At 46.5% G+C, this 16652-nt stretch overlaps 5 protein-coding genes across 5 annotated transcripts; 2 read left to right on the top strand and 3 right to left on the bottom strand.

Moving 5' to 3' along the window:
* Window positions 1-1303: 1303 nt before the first annotated feature.
* Window positions 1304-3432, bottom strand: I302_106681 (HAD hydrolase, family IIID; the record flags this gene model as incomplete). The annotated part of the gene is made up of 11 exons (XM_019192669.1): window positions 1304-1330; window positions 1400-1450; window positions 1516-1587; window positions 1661-1720; window positions 1787-1841; window positions 1906-1943; window positions 2033-2259; window positions 2320-2374; window positions 2465-2578; window positions 2652-2868; window positions 2948-3432. The coding sequence occupies 11 exons, from the start codon at window positions 3430-3432 to the stop codon at window positions 1304-1306; spliced, it is 1401 nt and encodes a 466-aa protein (XP_019045666.1).
* A 566-nt stretch (window positions 3433-3998) lies between these two features.
* On the top strand, window positions 3999-7880 carry I302_106682 (uncharacterized protein; the record flags this gene model as incomplete). Its single annotated transcript, XM_019192668.1, has 15 exons — window positions 3999-4260; window positions 4337-4437; window positions 4508-4628; window positions 4717-4846; window positions 4906-5105; window positions 5159-5337; window positions 5402-5588; window positions 5646-5857; window positions 5925-6212; window positions 6271-6462; window positions 6539-6726; window positions 6799-6905; window positions 6978-7120; window positions 7207-7429; window positions 7540-7880. The coding sequence occupies 15 exons, from the start codon at window positions 3999-4001 to the stop codon at window positions 7878-7880; spliced, it is 2874 nt and encodes a 957-aa protein (XP_019045665.1).
* Window positions 7881-8010: 130 nt separating this feature from the next.
* On the bottom strand, window positions 8011-10144 carry I302_106683 (pre-mRNA-splicing factor SLU7; the record flags this gene model as incomplete). Its single annotated transcript, XM_065870318.1, has 6 exons — window positions 8011-8081; window positions 8161-8613; window positions 8680-8757; window positions 8824-9094; window positions 9219-10060; window positions 10129-10144. The coding sequence occupies 6 exons, from the start codon at window positions 10142-10144 to the stop codon at window positions 8011-8013; spliced, it is 1731 nt and encodes a 576-aa protein (XP_065726390.1).
* Window positions 10145-10560: 416 nt separating this feature from the next.
* I302_106684 (branchpoint-bridging protein) lies at window positions 10561-12502 on the top strand (the record flags this gene model as incomplete). Its single annotated transcript, XM_065870319.1, has 6 exons — window positions 10561-10599; window positions 10663-10972; window positions 11036-11664; window positions 11728-12139; window positions 12203-12401; window positions 12460-12502. 6 exons carry the CDS (start codon window positions 10561-10563, stop codon window positions 12500-12502), a joined length of 1632 nt encoding a protein of 543 aa, XP_065726391.1.
* Window positions 12503-12963: 461 nt separating this feature from the next.
* Window positions 12964-16118, bottom strand: I302_106685 (uncharacterized protein; the record flags this gene model as incomplete). The annotated part of the gene is made up of 4 exons (XM_019192665.1): window positions 12964-13529; window positions 13672-13745; window positions 13912-14277; window positions 14464-16118. 4 exons carry the CDS (start codon window positions 16116-16118, stop codon window positions 12964-12966), a joined length of 2661 nt encoding a protein of 886 aa, XP_019045662.1.
* Window positions 16119-16652: the final 534 nt, after the last annotated feature.

The following is a 16652-nucleotide window of genomic DNA, read 5'->3' on the forward strand; positions in this document are numbered from 1 at the left end:
AGCTGTGGTGAGGGTGGTGATACAAGACTATAAAGGAGCGAGTTGTCGACGGATGCGGTAGGATGTAGTAGCTGGAAAGATGAAAATGAAGTAAAGGTGAGGTGAACAATCTTGAAGTGATCAAAGGAATGAAAGGGAAGTGTGATTGGTGTTATCTCCTCGTTTTGAAGTTAAGTGAAAGTAAAAGTGAAAGTTGACGAATAAACAAGTTCAAGATCAAGATCGATCCGAGTGTAGTACTGTGACACTGCTATGAGGGTAGATTTACCCAGAGGTACCATCAAGGGTTCATGTGAGGTTGAGGTGCTGTTGCGAGAGAGAGGGTCTGTTATCACCGTGTTAGCACTATGATCTATATAGGGTGTGAATATGAGGAAGTGTGGGTCCTTTGGATAGCTCGATAGTAAGGAAGGGAAGGATTGATCCACTCACCGAAGAAAGCAATAGCAATTAGATGATCAATCCAAAATCATCATTCTACGAGTATTCCCCAGATATTCTACAACCCCATCTCGTTTGTTTCCATGTGAAATTGATTGATGAATAGTGTCTGCAAGATAGCAATAGTCTAATCGATCAATCAACGTTGTACATTGCTGCGATTGTGTGATGTGACTGTATCATGTTCAACCAGAAATTCACCCTGACAAATGACATTTTGCACTGACATTGACCGGAATACACGGCCGGCGAACCACGATAACATGAGACATGATTGAGATTGAGATTGCACCCGCAAGTCAAGCTCAAGCATGCACTCGTATGGCTGATGAGGCTATGCTGTTCATGGGAAAACATGGGTCGTTAATCGGTGAAATATATAAATAGACAAAATCAGTCGGGGCTGAATAAATGAAACATGCTAAACTTTAGAGCGACGATGATGGACTACCTCCACTCGACTCCTGCGGGATGACACGTGCGTACCACATTTACACTTCGACTGCCTGCCTCTATATGGCGGGAGTAGTAATTCACAAGAGTCATGCTGCAAGGGTATGTTGTGAGGTGTCAACGTTGCACTTTCACATAGATTATGGTATATGGCATCATTTACAGAACAGTGATACGTGATAATATACAAAACGACGACAATGACGATGACTAATCTTACAGAAATATATTGTCGTGAGATGGATGAGATGACGGGATGTTTACAGCATGATATCATTAGCAGCTAACCAGCTGATCAGAGTGATGATTGGAGTACGAATAATATGTTGAAGTCTGTTTGATCTAGCTAATCTACAGGGAAGCAACGTAAAAGCATGAAAAGTCGTATCGTGTGTGAGAGATGATCAATCTAAGATCTAGGTTTCTTCTTCCATCTCTGATTATGCCAACCAAATCGTTTCAATCAGCGATCACTTTGATCCCAAGAGTGATGCCAAGCACTCACAGAATGATCCAACGTCGTAAAGTCCTCCACGGTAGTAGCGATTTTGACCAGCTGATACAAACAACAATCGATGATCAGATCATGTCAAAATCAGTGCATGTGGATGTATCACTCACATAATTACCCAATCTGCTCAATTCCTTATCTGCCAATCCATCAGGTTGTCCAGCTTTGTTGAATGCTCGTATCTACACGATCAAAATCGATCATATCAGCTAGAAAGCCAAATATCCTGAAACTTTCAAATGTCTGTTTACTCACCTTTAGACCTTCACCAGGGTTCAAGGCGAAGTTTCTCGAAAGATCATCGATGTGAACGGTCTATGAACCACGACGCCCTGCCAATCAGCTTTATCGGCAAGCTCATTAACAAGAAAGTTGACTCACATTCTTAGCGGACCAATGAGGGAAGTGCGCCCAGAAATACGCAAGTGGTTTGACCCTATCATACCGTGATCAGCTTAAACACATTTTCTTCAAAGACAATGGGGAAGCTGATTACCTACTCATGCTCGAAAGGTTTCCCATCCCTCTGCGTGAATACCTATAAACATCCCCATGATCAGTTCACTCCGAAACGGACATGGCGAAAAAGATATTAGCTGATAAGCAGTGAGGTCCAACCGAACTCACAGGAAACATCGTGGTTCTATCCGATACAAACGCGATCTTATAATTCCTAGCACCCCCTATCATATCCAGTTCGACCAATTTCGATTCAAGCCATCTCCAATGGGTCTGCGACCAGATGACTATATCGTAGTGTGGGTAAACCAGCTCAAGAAATTCGTGGAGTCCTGGTCGAGCACATTCAGAGGAGGGGAGGGCACCGCTGATGAGGGGTTTGGTATCGACGATTGCTGAACACGTACATCAGAGTCAGCTTGAGGTCAAACGATTTGCGTCAATAGAAAGCTCACTGTAATCCAGATCAAGGACCAGTAATCTTTTTCCTTCTCTGGGTTCATTCATGACCTATCTCAATGAGATATTAGCTACAAGATGTACTTTCGGTTGCATTTCGCAAGTTCAAAATTTGCACAGCTGGGAGCGTCAGAAACTTACAGTGACAGGTATCTTATCAACGATATTCTGTATCTTCCTCTTATTCCGTGGATCATCGGCAGGTGCAATACCTTTGACGTGGTTAGAGTAGGTCACATCGAATTCCTCGGTGGTCTGCAAAGACGAACATCCTGAGTCAGATTAGGTTCTTCATGGCTTGCTGGGATTCGTTGACACGTCCACATACCAGACTCATCACCCCCGTCTTATCCTTGAACCGATCTTCCTCCCTCGTACCAACCATGACGAACTTCGCTCCCTTCTTCACTCCCAGTGTCCCGAACCTCTTGGCATCATGTTCCGTCGACAGTTTACCCTTTGACCCGGGGAGGAGGTTGATTAATTTCTGTCCGTCTGGCGGGACGCCTGTGAGGGTGGAAATGAGGTGTCTGAAGTCGTATACCCTATGTCAGGCCAGATACATCAGTAAAAACAAATCACTTTCGAATACTGATGGGGCAGGTGATGAGAGAGTCCACTTACATATCGTTACCTCCCACTTTCAGCTCGAACACCTTGCCTGACCAGGTCATCTTCAATTCCCACCATTCTTCTGTCTTCTCTAGCTCTTCAACCAGGGGGACAGCCTCGACAGTTCTCGAGTTATCTTGATCATCCTCTTCATCATTCACATCGTCTTCTCCTTTGTCTAACCCGTTCGACGGCGACGCTAAAGACGAGGAAGAGGCTTGGGGTCCACTTTCGTCTGATATGGGTGTGTGATGGATGTCCAACGGATCGTCTTTACCCATCTCTACATCATCATCCTGTTGTTTCTCGTCCTCTTTGGCGGAGTTGAAGTTATTTGAACCACTCTCCTCGACATGATACAATTTGGCTTTCTTATTTTCCGAAGGGGTCGATTCGATATCCGGTTTGGCCACTACTACTCCTCCTGACCCTTCTTGAGAGGTATCATCCATATTGATTTCTTGTTGTTGGTTACTCGGTGGGTCGGAGGATGTCATGATATCAAGTGACTGGTTGTGTATGCAAAGCGAGGAGTAGAGTGATGAACCGTTGAATGCGAATCCGAGTGAATAAGTCAAGTGGAGGTGAGGTGTACGTTCGTGGATGTCGCGTCGTCGTTGTTGCTCGCTGCACTCTGAGTAGGTATATATGTTTAGCGGATGACTTGAGTCGATTTATGTGGATTTCCACAAGAGACAGCCGTATGAATGGATCATGATCGTATCCTGTATGTATGCATCCATTCACGTATAAGTTGACATCATCGTCGTTCTCTCCACCAATCCTCCTTTCATTACCATCATCATCATCATATACACACAGACACATCCGAACTCAGCTTAACCTCTACGGAGTTTAGCGGTATCTCCATTTCAGGCACGTGGGATCCTATTGAGATTTGGATTTTCACTACCTCGACATTTGGACATTTGAACAAATCTCAAAATTACATACGTTCGTACAGATCCTTGACTTGATGTTTACCATTGATACATTCATACCCGACTAAGTATCCTTCACCTCCAACTCTCCAATACTGTGAGATTGAAAAAGAGCATTCAACATGGCGCCTCAATCCAAACGTCAGAAAAACGGGTCCATCCCCACCTCCACAGAACAGCAACCAACAGCAGGACCTTCCAAACCCACCCCCCGACTATTCGCACCCTTCAGAGCTCTAGGGCATGTGACGGACCATGTACCTTATGCGATGTTCGTACATACCCCTCAGGGAGCTTTGGCCACTCCGACAGTGCAGATCACTACCTCGGTGGGGAGGAGTTGGCTTATGTGGGATGCTGCTAGGATGACTTTGGTTTTTGCTGGTATGTTTTGTTCATTGGCTTGTGCCTAGGGTATACAGAATCAGTAGGAGATGAAGCTGAATCCGATTGGTTATAGGACCGGATGCTGGTGCTCAGATTAATGATCTGACTATGACTGGTACGGATATCTATGCTAGTGCTGGAGCGAGGGTCATCAAGTATCATCGAGGCAAAGAGGTCAGCTCAACTTGTCTCTAGTTATCCCATGGTGAAAGGGTGAAAGCTGACGATGTCTCAATGTGTACAGATTGGATACTATATGTCACCCGATCAGTCGACCATGGGGAAGATGTTGATTTTCGGGGATGAGTTGTTGGTGTTGAAGGAAGATGGAACGGGGATGGTCATCTATGATCTGGGTACTAAACGTGAGCGTTACTCGTCCTTATTATCGAATAATCGTCCTGTCCAATGAAGAAGTTGTAAGCTGAGCCGTGGTGCTTGACTCGATCTCAGAACTCAAAAACCAAATAACCTTCCATACGACTTTCACCGCTACCCATATTATGCATCCCTCAACTTACCTAAACAAGGTATTAATCGGAAGTCAACAGGGAGAACTACAATTGTGGAACGTCAGATCATGGTATGTCAAGCTCAAGAGCACAATTTACAAAGTTAAGAAACGCTAACAGCGATATTTAGCTCCCTCATCCACACCTTCTCTCATCCCACTCCAGCGTCAGCATCACCTATAACAGCCATCGTCCAATCTCCAGCTATCGATGTAGTGGGGGTTGGATACACCGACGGTAGTGTTAGGATACTTGATATTCGACAAGGCGATTTGGTAATGCAGATGAAGATTGAGGATGGAGCTGTAGCGGGATTATCTTTCAGGATGGGTAAGCGATATGTTCTCCCTGGTATAGAGGGTCAAGCTGATTCAGATATACAGATGGACCACCAATTCTCGCGACCGCTTCATCAACTGGTTCTTTGGCCACCTGGGATCTGAGCAAAGGTGGAAGAGTGTTACATGTCGTACGAGGTGCACATGACCAAAGTGTGACTGGTCTGCAGTGGGTCGCTGGTCAACCATTATTGGTATCGTCCAGTGCGGACAATAGTGTCAAAGTGAGTACTGCCTATTCCTCTTCTCCAATTTGCAAGGCTATGCGAGGCTGATCAAGGTGCTTAGCAATGGCTCTGCGACTCGCCTACGGGTATGCCCCGACTGCTCAAATTCAGAGGAGGACATCACGCCCCACCAACATGTATACGGTACTATGGAGAGGATGGTAAACAAATCTTGACTGCCGGCAGAGATAGGTCATTGAGGTATACTAGTGTGGTGAGAGATTCAAGAAGTTTCGAACTTTCCCAGGGTGAGTTCAACCGTGTCTGACTGCATGAACCGGTGACTGACGATTGGAAAATGATAGGTTCTCTGATCAAGAAAGCAATAGGTTTGGGAGTAACAGTGGACCACCTCAAGTATCCTCAGATCACCGCTATAGCCAGCTCGTCTATAAGATCAAAAGACTGGGAGGATGTCGTCACTGCTCAAGCGGATGATGCTGTCGCCCGAACATGGAGAGTGCAAGAGAAACGATTGGGTCCATGGACATTTGAAATGGAAAGTGGTGTAGCTCAGGTCAGTCTATCGCTTCCTACCGTCGCTTCCCACAGACAAGTGCTGAGTGTATGTGATGTGAATACAGGCTGTATCGGTAACTGCTTGCGGTAATTTCGCTCTTGTCGGTTCGTCCACAGGTGAAATACGGATGTACAACATGCAATCAGGGAAAGAACGACGATCCTTCTCCTTATCTGGATCTGCTCCTGGAGACAGTAAACCTGCGATAATTGCTCAGAGCAAAACCGCCAGAGCCAAGGCTGCTCAACAAGCGAACGGTACCGTCCAGAAGACATTGGAAGCTATCACGGGTCTGGTCAGTGATGCTTTAAATAGGGTCGTGGTGGCTAGTACACTCGAGGGCAAGCTATATGTAAGTCGAATGTAAGCCTCAGGATGCGAGGAGGTGACTAACAAGATTGATATGCCAGTTCTTTGATTTTCATTCCACCCAACTTCTTCACAAAGTCCAGCTATCCACCTCTATCACTTCAATGTCCCTGCACAGAGATTCCGGGCTGTTGTCTTTGATATGTGATGATCTTACTGTCCGACTTGTCGATATTGAGACCAGAAGGGTTGTAAGAGAATTAAGAGGATTCAAGGGAAGGATCCTTGATACTGTAAGTTACCCTACATATCACACTTGAGGTCCAACAGCAAGATAAGAAAGCTGACGCCCGACCGTGCATGTTTCAGGTCTTCTCTCCTGATTCAAGGTGGTTGATCGCTACGTCCCTCGACTCAACTATCAGGACATTCGATATACCCACCGGACGACTGGTAGATGCCTTCAGAACCGCTTCTATCGCTACCAGCGTGACCTTTTCTCCCACTGGTGATTTCCTGGCTACTGCTCATGTGGATAGTGTCGGTATTCATCTTTGGTTAGTCTCTCATCCCCTCCTATATGTGCCGAAATTATGCAGTTCGTGCTGATATTCTGTATGGTATGATAGGGCAAACAAAGCTCAGTTCTCTGAAGTTGCGTTACGACATATTCCTGAAGAAGAGGACGTCCCGGAAGTTGGATTGCCTTCTGTCCAAGGATTGGAGGAAGATGCCGGTGAGTTTACTGTACTGCGCGATCAGAGCTGGAGCTTGAGTTGACGTCTATCGATGGTCTTGGTGGTCTTAGCTATAGAAGGAGTAGAAGCCATCGGAGCACCTGAATTCACCGATATATACACTACGCCCGACCAATTGGCCGAAGGGTTGATTACGATGTCGTTGTTGCCCAGATCTAGATGGCAGACATTGTTGAATTTAGAAACTATCAAGGTGAGTCTATGAGTCCTATACTCTCAGATTAGAAACTCCCCAGTTTTCGAAGTCGTCGTACTGATTACTGTTTCTTATGATTGTAGCAACGTAACAAACCTAAAGAAGCACCCAAAGCACCCGAAGCTGCTCCCTTCTTCTTACCTACCGTTTCAGGTCTTGAAACTCGATTCGATTTATCTGCAGCAAATGACAGAGAAACGGCGTTGAATGGAAAAAAGAATGGACAGAGGTTCGATCTGAGTGGTGGTGGATGGTTGGAAAGTGAATTTACGAAGAGGTTATCAAGGGAGGATCAAGAGGGTGATTGTGAGTTCGCATTCCCATTTTACACTCTCACTTGACATTCCATTTCATCTAGTTGTGTGAGTCGAAGGCACGTTCACAGATGCTGATCGATTGTGATGTGATGATGGTAGATAATGCATTCTTCGAATACATGAAATCCCTCCCACCCTCCACACTTGACCTTGAGATTCGATCGCTCAATTCCCTAGATCACCTGCGAATGTTCCTTGGCAGTTTGATCGGTAGATTAAGGTCTAAGAGGGACTACGAAGCTGTACAATCCATCTTGACCATCTTCCTCTCGGTACATTCGGACTTGCTTATCTCGAACGGTTCATCGCTCGAAGAAGAGGGAGAAGGGTTGGGAGATAAGTTGAGGGAATTAAAGCAGGAACAGGATAGGGAGAGTAGGAGGTTGAGAGGGTTGATTGGGTATAGTCTGGGTACGCTTAGCTTTTTGAGGGGGACGTAGGAGCCGCATAAGTAGCAATTTCATAATTTATCTTTAGCATACTTTCAGCAATTAGGTATCGGATGCATTGCATTGATAATATCGTACAGGTAAAATCGATGAGTAAATACATGAGTGATACGGGAATGGCCTAATAATCCTCCGGATCTTTATAATTCGCCATTGGATCTTCGTATCCTTGTCTCGACAATCTGTACGCCTCTGCAATATCGTAATAAACGTCTCATCAGCTTATGCCTTAGTTGACGATATCGAGCTGTGATGTGAAATGCCAACTCACCCATCTCTTCCTGCGTGACATCCGTCTTACTCTTCTTATTCTGTTCCCAAGCCTCACTCTCATTCAGACCCTTCCTCTTCTTCTCGTGCTCCAATGCCTTTTTCAGCTTCTCCCTATCCAGGTCGACCTTATCGTCATCCAGAAGATCATCAGGCCTTCCACCATACTTCGGCACCTCCCTCTCCTTCCCTTTCGAGGTCTTCCCACTTGCTATATCCTCGCGATGCTGTTCTGCCAATGACTTTCGTTCTTTCTCTGCCTTCTCTTCTATCTCCCTGACTCTCGCTGATGACTCAAGTAGAGCAGATACACTAGAAGAGGTATTGGCGGATTTACCAGCTTCGCCTGTACAGTACGATCCTGAGATTAGGGAATGACAACATCCATATCCCCATGTACCACTTGAGAGGTCGTAGTACGATCCCCAGATTGATGTGTGGTTGTTTATGTATACTAATCACGTATCATAGAAATATCAGCTGGTTCTCTTTTGAGGAATGAAATGAGGAGACAGCTCACCATCCTCGTCGTACTTCGATCTTGGTACAGCTCTTTCTCTACCTTTGACAACCTGACCAGATCGGGAGTATTCGACATCTATCAAATTCAGCACGCATTAGTGACCCTTCCCGATGACCTACTCCTAGACAAGCGAAAACTCACAATCCTCCGTCTGTCCATTTAACAATTCCCTCGGTAATCTCTCCAAATGCTCTTCACCACCGTACCTAGCCAGAATCGAATTCTTATTGGTATCTTTGAGTACCTCCTTCTTCTCCTGGAAATCTTTATGCAGCAGTTCACCGGCAGTGGGGTTGGCCAGCATGTGGACGTTGTGTCCTCTTTGAGAGGATTGCCAGGCGAACATCTGCAGGCGTTGCATGTTGGTGGCGTCTCCGGAGTGTCGTTGGAAATTGTCTCCTGCGAATTTCATCTGTATGAGGTGTCAGCATATCTACCTCGTTTACAGGAGAAATTTGGATAAGTAGAGCAGCCATGTTTAGGTGAAAGGTCGCGAGTGAAGAGGAAGCGCGAAGTAACGAAGCAAAATCACTCACATCCTCCGGAGCCATACCCTGCACAGGCGCATCTCTCATAGATCTAGTCTTTGGATCATAGTACGCCGAGTCCGCATCCAAGTTATGCAGATATTTCGCCGTGTCCTCTCTAATACGCAGATTCCTAACCGTGATTCTGGTCTTGGTATCCAACTTCTGACCAATCTGATCCGCAGCCTCCGCATATTTATCCTCATCATCCTCGTCCTCATCACTCGACCCGAAATCATCGTCATCCCCTTCGCCATTCTCCTTCTTCTCCTTCTTTGCCAACTTCTTCGCTGTTGACATATCGGTACTCGTCTGATTATCAATCTCCTCCTCTCTAAACTTCTTTCGAGCAGCCTCAGTAGCCTCATACTCATCTACTATGTTCTTGTACGACGATGGATCATACCCATTCCACCTATCTCTCTTCGAGTCGTAGTCGCTCTGGAAATTCTGAATAACCTCATCAGGAGCTATATCCTTGTTCGTGAACTTTGCTCCCTTCTTTCGTGGTCTTTCCAAACAATCTTTCTTCTTGTGCGTCATGGCCCCACAATTCTCACACGCTCCCTTTCGATATTTCTTCGCTGCCGGACCGGCTGTCTGACCACGCTCATACCATTCATCCAGCTTCAGTGCTGGTCCATCAGATTTACCGATACGTTGATGTGCGAGTGATGGTTTACCGGTATCGGCGTACCAGGGCGCTTTGGTGATGTATTCTGGGATGTGTGGGTTGATGGCGTTTCCTTCTTCGTCGACTGCCGCGGGGGCTGTACCTGCCTTACGGGCTGCGTCGAGATCTTTTTGTCGTCGGAATTCCTCTCGGGACATCTTACCTCCTTGGAGGGCAGCTAGATTAAGTGGAGGTCAGTATGAATGGGTGAAAATACGGAGAAAGGGATTGTGACGAGATACTCACCGCTGGTGTTGAGCATCTTGTGATGAGTTTGTTGGTATTTGCCCTATGTGAAGTATATGTAAGAGGATGGAGATGATTCAGCTATTCACCGCGGATATGCAGGTGATCAAAGATGATGCCTCGGCGAGAGAAAACGATAACAAAGCACAGATATAGACAGATCAAGACACTGGAAGATGGGTCAACGGTGGCGAGGGCCACGTGCAGCTTGGGATAAATTCGAGTAAATTGATTTGTGGAATAATGATGAGTTGGCCACCCTACATGCTCGCTTTTCAACTGCATCTCAATTGCATCTCACTGTCAATACCAGTGCTTAATGCTTTGATGACAGCTTGATCCTCCAGTTACATCTTTGTTTGTACTCATATCTCCAGCACGAATCAAATACAGCACTTGGTAACATAGACAGAGCAATTCAGATTATTCATCATGTGGAGACCAGCAGCTCGAACAACGGGTACCAACGATGTGAGTTTTAGTCATCTTTCTTTTGTCTGACCGCTGATACTGACACGACCTTTCTGTTGATAGGTACCCATAGGTAACAAAAGACGATTCGGTCTACCCGAAGAAGCCCCTCCCCCTTCCAACCCACCTTCTCATGCTCCACGACCCCCTGCATCAGATATACAGTTCTTCAACGGTCGTCAAGATCGTGAGCGGTCCGACCGGGATGATTACGGAAGACGAGATGACTATGACAGGAGGAGAGATGACTATCGACGTGATGACCGAGATAGGTATGGTGGCGGAGGAGACAGGTATGGAGGTGACGATAGAAGAGGCGGATACGATGAACCTGATAGAGGAAGAGAAAGGGACAGGGACGGTGCTGCTGAAGGTGAGTTCAATACGGGCTGTCTTTCTCCTGGTAACGCCTACTTACATCAATCTCTCTCCATAGATGGACCTAGGAAGAGACGATCGAGATGGGGTGACGCCAAAGTCGATGTTCCCGGTCTTCCAGTAGCCATCACCGGTAAAGTCTCTCAAGCTGAACTTGACAACTATGCCATCCACGTTCGACTGGAGGAGATCAACCGAAAACTCCGAACAGGAGATGTCGTTCCACCAGAAGGACAACGATCACCTTCCCCTCCACCCTCGTATGACGCTTACGGTCGAAGAACCAACACCCGAGAGATCAGATACCGAAAGAAGCTGGAAGATGAAAAAGCGAGATTGGTAGATAGAGCAATGAAATCCGACCCCAACTTCAGACCACCAGCGGAGATGCAAAACCGACGAGGTGGTGGTAAACCGTCAGACAAGGTTTATATCCCAGTGAAAGAGTTCCCAGAGATCAACTTCTTCGGTTTGCTCGTTGGTCCTCGTGGTAATTCCCTTAAAAGGATGGAGAGGGAGAGTGGAGCCAAGATCAGTATTAGAGGTAAAGGTAGTGTGAAGGAAGGTAAAGGTAGACCCGGTGATTTCCCAGAAGACGAACAAGATGAATTGCATTGTCTTATCACTGCCGATACCGAAGATAAGGTCAAGGGTTGTGTTGCGTTGATCAACAGGGTTATCGAAACTGTGAGTAAATCCAGCTTTTCCGCTATATTGCGTTGCGTCATGCTAACCCACTCTCTTCCGTAGGCCGCATCTACTCCTGAAGGTCAAAACGACCACAAACGAAACCAACTTCGAGAACTTGCCTCCTTGAACGGTACCCTCCGAGATGATGAGAATCAGCTCTGTCAGAATTGTGGTGAAAAGGGACATCGAAGATGGGAATGTCCTCAACAGAGAGTGTACAGTGCCAATGTCATCTGTAGATTATGTGGTGGTGCAGGTCATATGGCTAGAGATTGTAGAGGACGAGGTGATCCCAATCTCGCACAAAACAAACAAACCGCTTTCGACTCTGAATATACCGCTCTTATGGCCGAACTTGGTGAAGGTGGAAGTGGAGGTGCTGCCTCTGGTAGACCAGCGGGTGCTATCGGTGCTGCTCCTCCTGCGCAAGATAGGTTACCACCTTGGAGAATCCCTGAGAACTGGATCAGTCGTAAGTGTGCTCTTCTCAACGCCGGTTTCGCGAACATTCGTGCTGATACGTCTCGTCTGATAGACGGTCCTGGAGGTCCTCGGGGTCCACCAGGTGGTGGTGGTGGATACGGTGGTCCACCTCATCAAGGATACCAACAACAGGGATACGGTCAAGGTGGTGGTGGTGGCGGCGGTTACGGTTACGGTGGTGGTTATGGTGGTCAAGATAACGGATATGGTCAGGGAGCTCCTGCAGGCGGTGCCGCTGACCCTTATGCTGCGTGAGTTTCGATCTCACAACCTAGTGGCGTTTAACCCATCTAACATCATCTCTTGTAGCTACTACGCCTCAATGGGCCAACAGGCTCCCCAAGCTGCTTAAACCTAACCGAAAATCACACGGCAGATATCTGACCTGGAATTTAACGTTGATATTGATGTAACCTGGATTGTGATGAGAAACAGGGATGGTAGTTTAGCTGAAAAGTCCTGTCAATTACATGACAGTAACCTTTTGTATTTCGCAGCTGTAGTGGAGTGGGGCAGACAACTCCAACCTTTTGATGTCTAAAGAACGAATCTTTTCTTGGAGAATATGTGAAAGACTAATTTTTACTTTTCATGATGTATTGATCCTGACTTATATTGGATTGTATAAGCAGAGCTGACTGCATATGTCAGCTCACCGCTTGTTCTGCACAGCTTCGGTACATTGTATCTATACCTAGGAGGTTGCACAAAGGTAAGGGAGGAATACAGAGTGCATCACGTTATTAGTCATCGCGTATCACCCATCCAAGAAAATCGTTATCATCATTATAATGAATATGACTCGATCATAAATTATACTTGAAATACCAAAAGGAAAGATGCAATGAATACCCCTGTCATCAAGGTATATTGTGGAACCCCATTAATGGTTATAGAAGCCAGACTGCTCAACTTGGTTTGACCTAACCTCTGCGACTGTGGAAGTTGATTCTGATTTTGATTTTGGGTATTTTTCAATCCTGGCCAATCATTCGAAGATATCACCTGGGGTTTTCCTTGTACCCCTCCTCCTGGTGCAGGTGAATTCAGATTTTCTCCCGGTAGAGGATTGACAGGAATACCCTTTTGGGAGTTGGGTAGTGTCGTCACCTGAGATGCATCGATCGTTGTTCCCCCCGTGGTCGTGGCTGCAGCTGTGGATGTACTTGATTGTTGGCCACAAGTCCTCAGATGACATTTCGAAGCGATCGTATCTGGATTGCTCAGTTCTTCTTTGGATGGGCACGGGGAGAAGGCGTTGGGGAGGATGTAGCATGCGTCCAAAGTGCTGGGAGGGGGGATGGACGGGATCGGGCCGCTGAAGAGATTGGACGATAGGTAGAGGGATTGAATAGAGGGTGGGAGGGGGGGAAAGGAGCCTGAGCAAGTGGTAGAAGAGGGTGAGTACTGTTCTATTGTGTCATTACGGAAACGGGAATATGAGACGTCGATCGCTTTTGACTGGAGATGATTTGGTGTGTACTGGATACTCATTTTGAGAGGAGGATTGCTCTGACTTACCTGTCAACTGATTGGATCGGACATCCAGTCTTGTCAAGTTGGTGAGGCTTGATAGATCGAATAATGGACCGGTACTGATCGACCGATGACATGAAATGGGAAGTCAGTGATTGATCCAATGCAGGATCTCGCTCGAGGAAACATTCCATTGTCAGACAGTACTTACAAGCTAGACGTGGGTAACGAGACACATCAAGTCAGCCTCGGTTAGTCCCGCATATAACGAAGCTGATAACTTACTTGTTATAAGAGACATCCAGACTCTGAAGGCTCTTCAACCCACTCAGATCAGGTAGTTCCCCAGCAAGATTATTATTGCTCAATACGATCTTACCCAAATTACCCATCCCAACTGGACTGATGGAGAGACTTGTCAATCGATTATGAGACAGATCAATCGATCTCAGCATCGCCGCAGAGGAGGACAGCCGGATAGCTCCGGTTAGTTCGTTGTTCGACAGATCGAGGTTGATTATTGATGGTGAAGATAGGATGGAATTTGGGATGGAGGATGATAAGCCTGAGGTGGAGATGTTGAGGTGGGTGAGTTTGGTGAGAGCGTTGAACGTGTTGGGAAGGGAGGAGAGAGGGTTTTGGGAGAGGTCGCTAATGCAGGTTCAAGGTACTGTAAGTATTTCTGTAGTTGTGTTTATTGAGAATGAGTTCACATCAAGCAAGAAGCAAGAGTATCAAGGTTTCACTTTGTCTCCGCTATCATCCTGCCTGAAATAGGCCGTCAGAGGGGAGCGATACCAGATGTCTTGTGGTTGCAGTGAGAAAAAAGCCACTCACAGCCTCATTAGCGCATCTAATCCGAACAACCCACTCCCCAAATCACCTTCCAGCCCATTCCCCCTAAGATTTAGCGCAGTAACCCTCCTGGAGATGGGATCGCAAGTGACTCCAAACCAGGTACAACAGTCTTCCGCATCGTCCCATGATGAGGACCAGCCAGAGTGCTTCGTCCATCCTGGTCCATCCTCTTGAGAAGATTTATAAAATTTGGATAGTTTGATACAATCTGAGTTGTGGTTGTTAGCTAATGATGGCGTGGATTGACTTGACAAGCCTCCCTGCGAGGTTTGACCGGCACCATTTGTATGCCATGGATGATCATCTGGACTTGAGTTATGGCTCCAGTCGGATGAGGAGGAAGAAGGATGGTGATTCCACGAGTTTGAATTCGAATCTGACCAATCTCCGTTTCCATCTGGATTTGGATCGGAGTGGGCATTAGACCATGGGTGGTACATCCCATCATCCCATTTAGGATTCCCATTCCCATTTCTCGAACCATCATTGTAACTGTGATTTGGTCGATTCCAACCTTGATCATTACCATTTGTATCGGAGTTTGACTCAGATCCGTAATTATGCGAAGAAGGCCTTTCCCAATCCTGTTGATATTTGTTATTCCCATTATCTTTATCGGTATCGTGCCAGTTAGGTCGACCTTTACCGTTCTTCCACCCTCCCGGATAATTGGCATTACCATGGGATTGTGGCGGATCGGACCATCCTCCTTGATGTCTTCCTCGCCCGTCACCACTACCGTCATATCCCCCTCCGTGCTTTCCATTCTCATATCCCTTACCTCTTCCCCCACTTGAGCCAAACACCCCATCCTCATCCTCCCCGTCACCGCCATGAATCCCGTGCTTCCCTTTCCTCCCAGAGCCATACCCACCTTCACCACCACCACTATACCCATGTCTATCCGACTTATCTCTATGCCTCTTGATAATCCCTTTCTCAAGTGGCAAAAGACTCTCCAAACCGGACCATAAAATTTTATCATTATGTTTCCTATCGCCCGTGTCAGATTCAGGATTAAGACTAATATCAAGTTGTCCATTGGCGTTGGCGTTCAAATCACTCTGTATCTGAGATTGAGCGGCTTGAACTTCCTGTTCAGGGATCGTACCTAGCTGAGCGACTAACGAGGGATCACCCAGATCCTGTCGTCTCTCACAATCCTCCAATATAAACCCATCTTCATCTCTCTCTACCAAACTATCCATCTCTTCTTCCCCGTCGTCCTGTTCTTCTACTTGCGCATCGACATCCTCAGGCTGGGGAGGAATACCAGATGCAGATTCCGGTTGAAGTTTCGATTTCTGCGAATGCGATTGCGAGGGTACACCACGATGTACCAACACTCCTTCGATGCCCTCCAACGGGTTCCAAGAGGGTAATGAGCGAGGATGGCGCGAGAAAGAGAAGTAGCCAAATCGTTTTGGCTGGGATATGCGCTTCGAAGATGACAAATACTGTTTCTGGGGTACAATATTCGCTGAAGAGGGGGAGATGGACCGGGGTTGAGCAGATAAAGGTAAGAAAGAGAGGTTGAGGGCTGAGATGGATGATTGGAGGGAGAGGAATAGGAGGATCGTAAATAGGATGTTGAGAGGGATTTTCGTCTGATTTGGATTGGACTTGAACCCCATTTTGGTGGTCAAGGAATCCTCTTTGATGATCTGCAAGGTCGACCAATCTCCGCTGATATGTAATGGACTAATCGCTATATGCAGTCTGAGTTATACTGGAAGGAAATAGTGATGATGATGGAGCTCTGATCAGCTTGGTCCTAATGAGCAATGGAATTGGGACTAGGGACATAGTACATAGTGGTCTCACAGTGCATGCGTGTTAAAGGCCATGTCGACTCGAAAAGGGCGGGACTGCTCACTCCTGCGTCGTTGGGAAGAAACACACCTCAATCACAATCGAGGTAAGATCTTGTACTAGTTCTGACAAGCCACATTTGAACTGCCACTTCAACCCCACTCCAAAAGTCATATCAGACACTACGCAAGGCGACCCATATTAACCAAAGCAACTCTAGGCATGCATGCAATATGATAAGATGGCTATGTACAGAATGAATCATGAGCATCGGAAAGTATATTTGCTGGTTTGTTTTTGCGTTAAGATTGATAAGTCGTGTATTTTTGATAATGCTATGGACGATGAGATATATG

Source organism: Kwoniella bestiolae, chromosome 5, assembly GCF_000512585.2.
Source record: "Kwoniella bestiolae CBS 10118 chromosome 5, complete sequence".
In the NCBI taxonomy this organism is placed as follows: domain Eukaryota; kingdom Fungi; phylum Basidiomycota; class Tremellomycetes; order Tremellales; family Cryptococcaceae; genus Kwoniella; species Kwoniella bestiolae.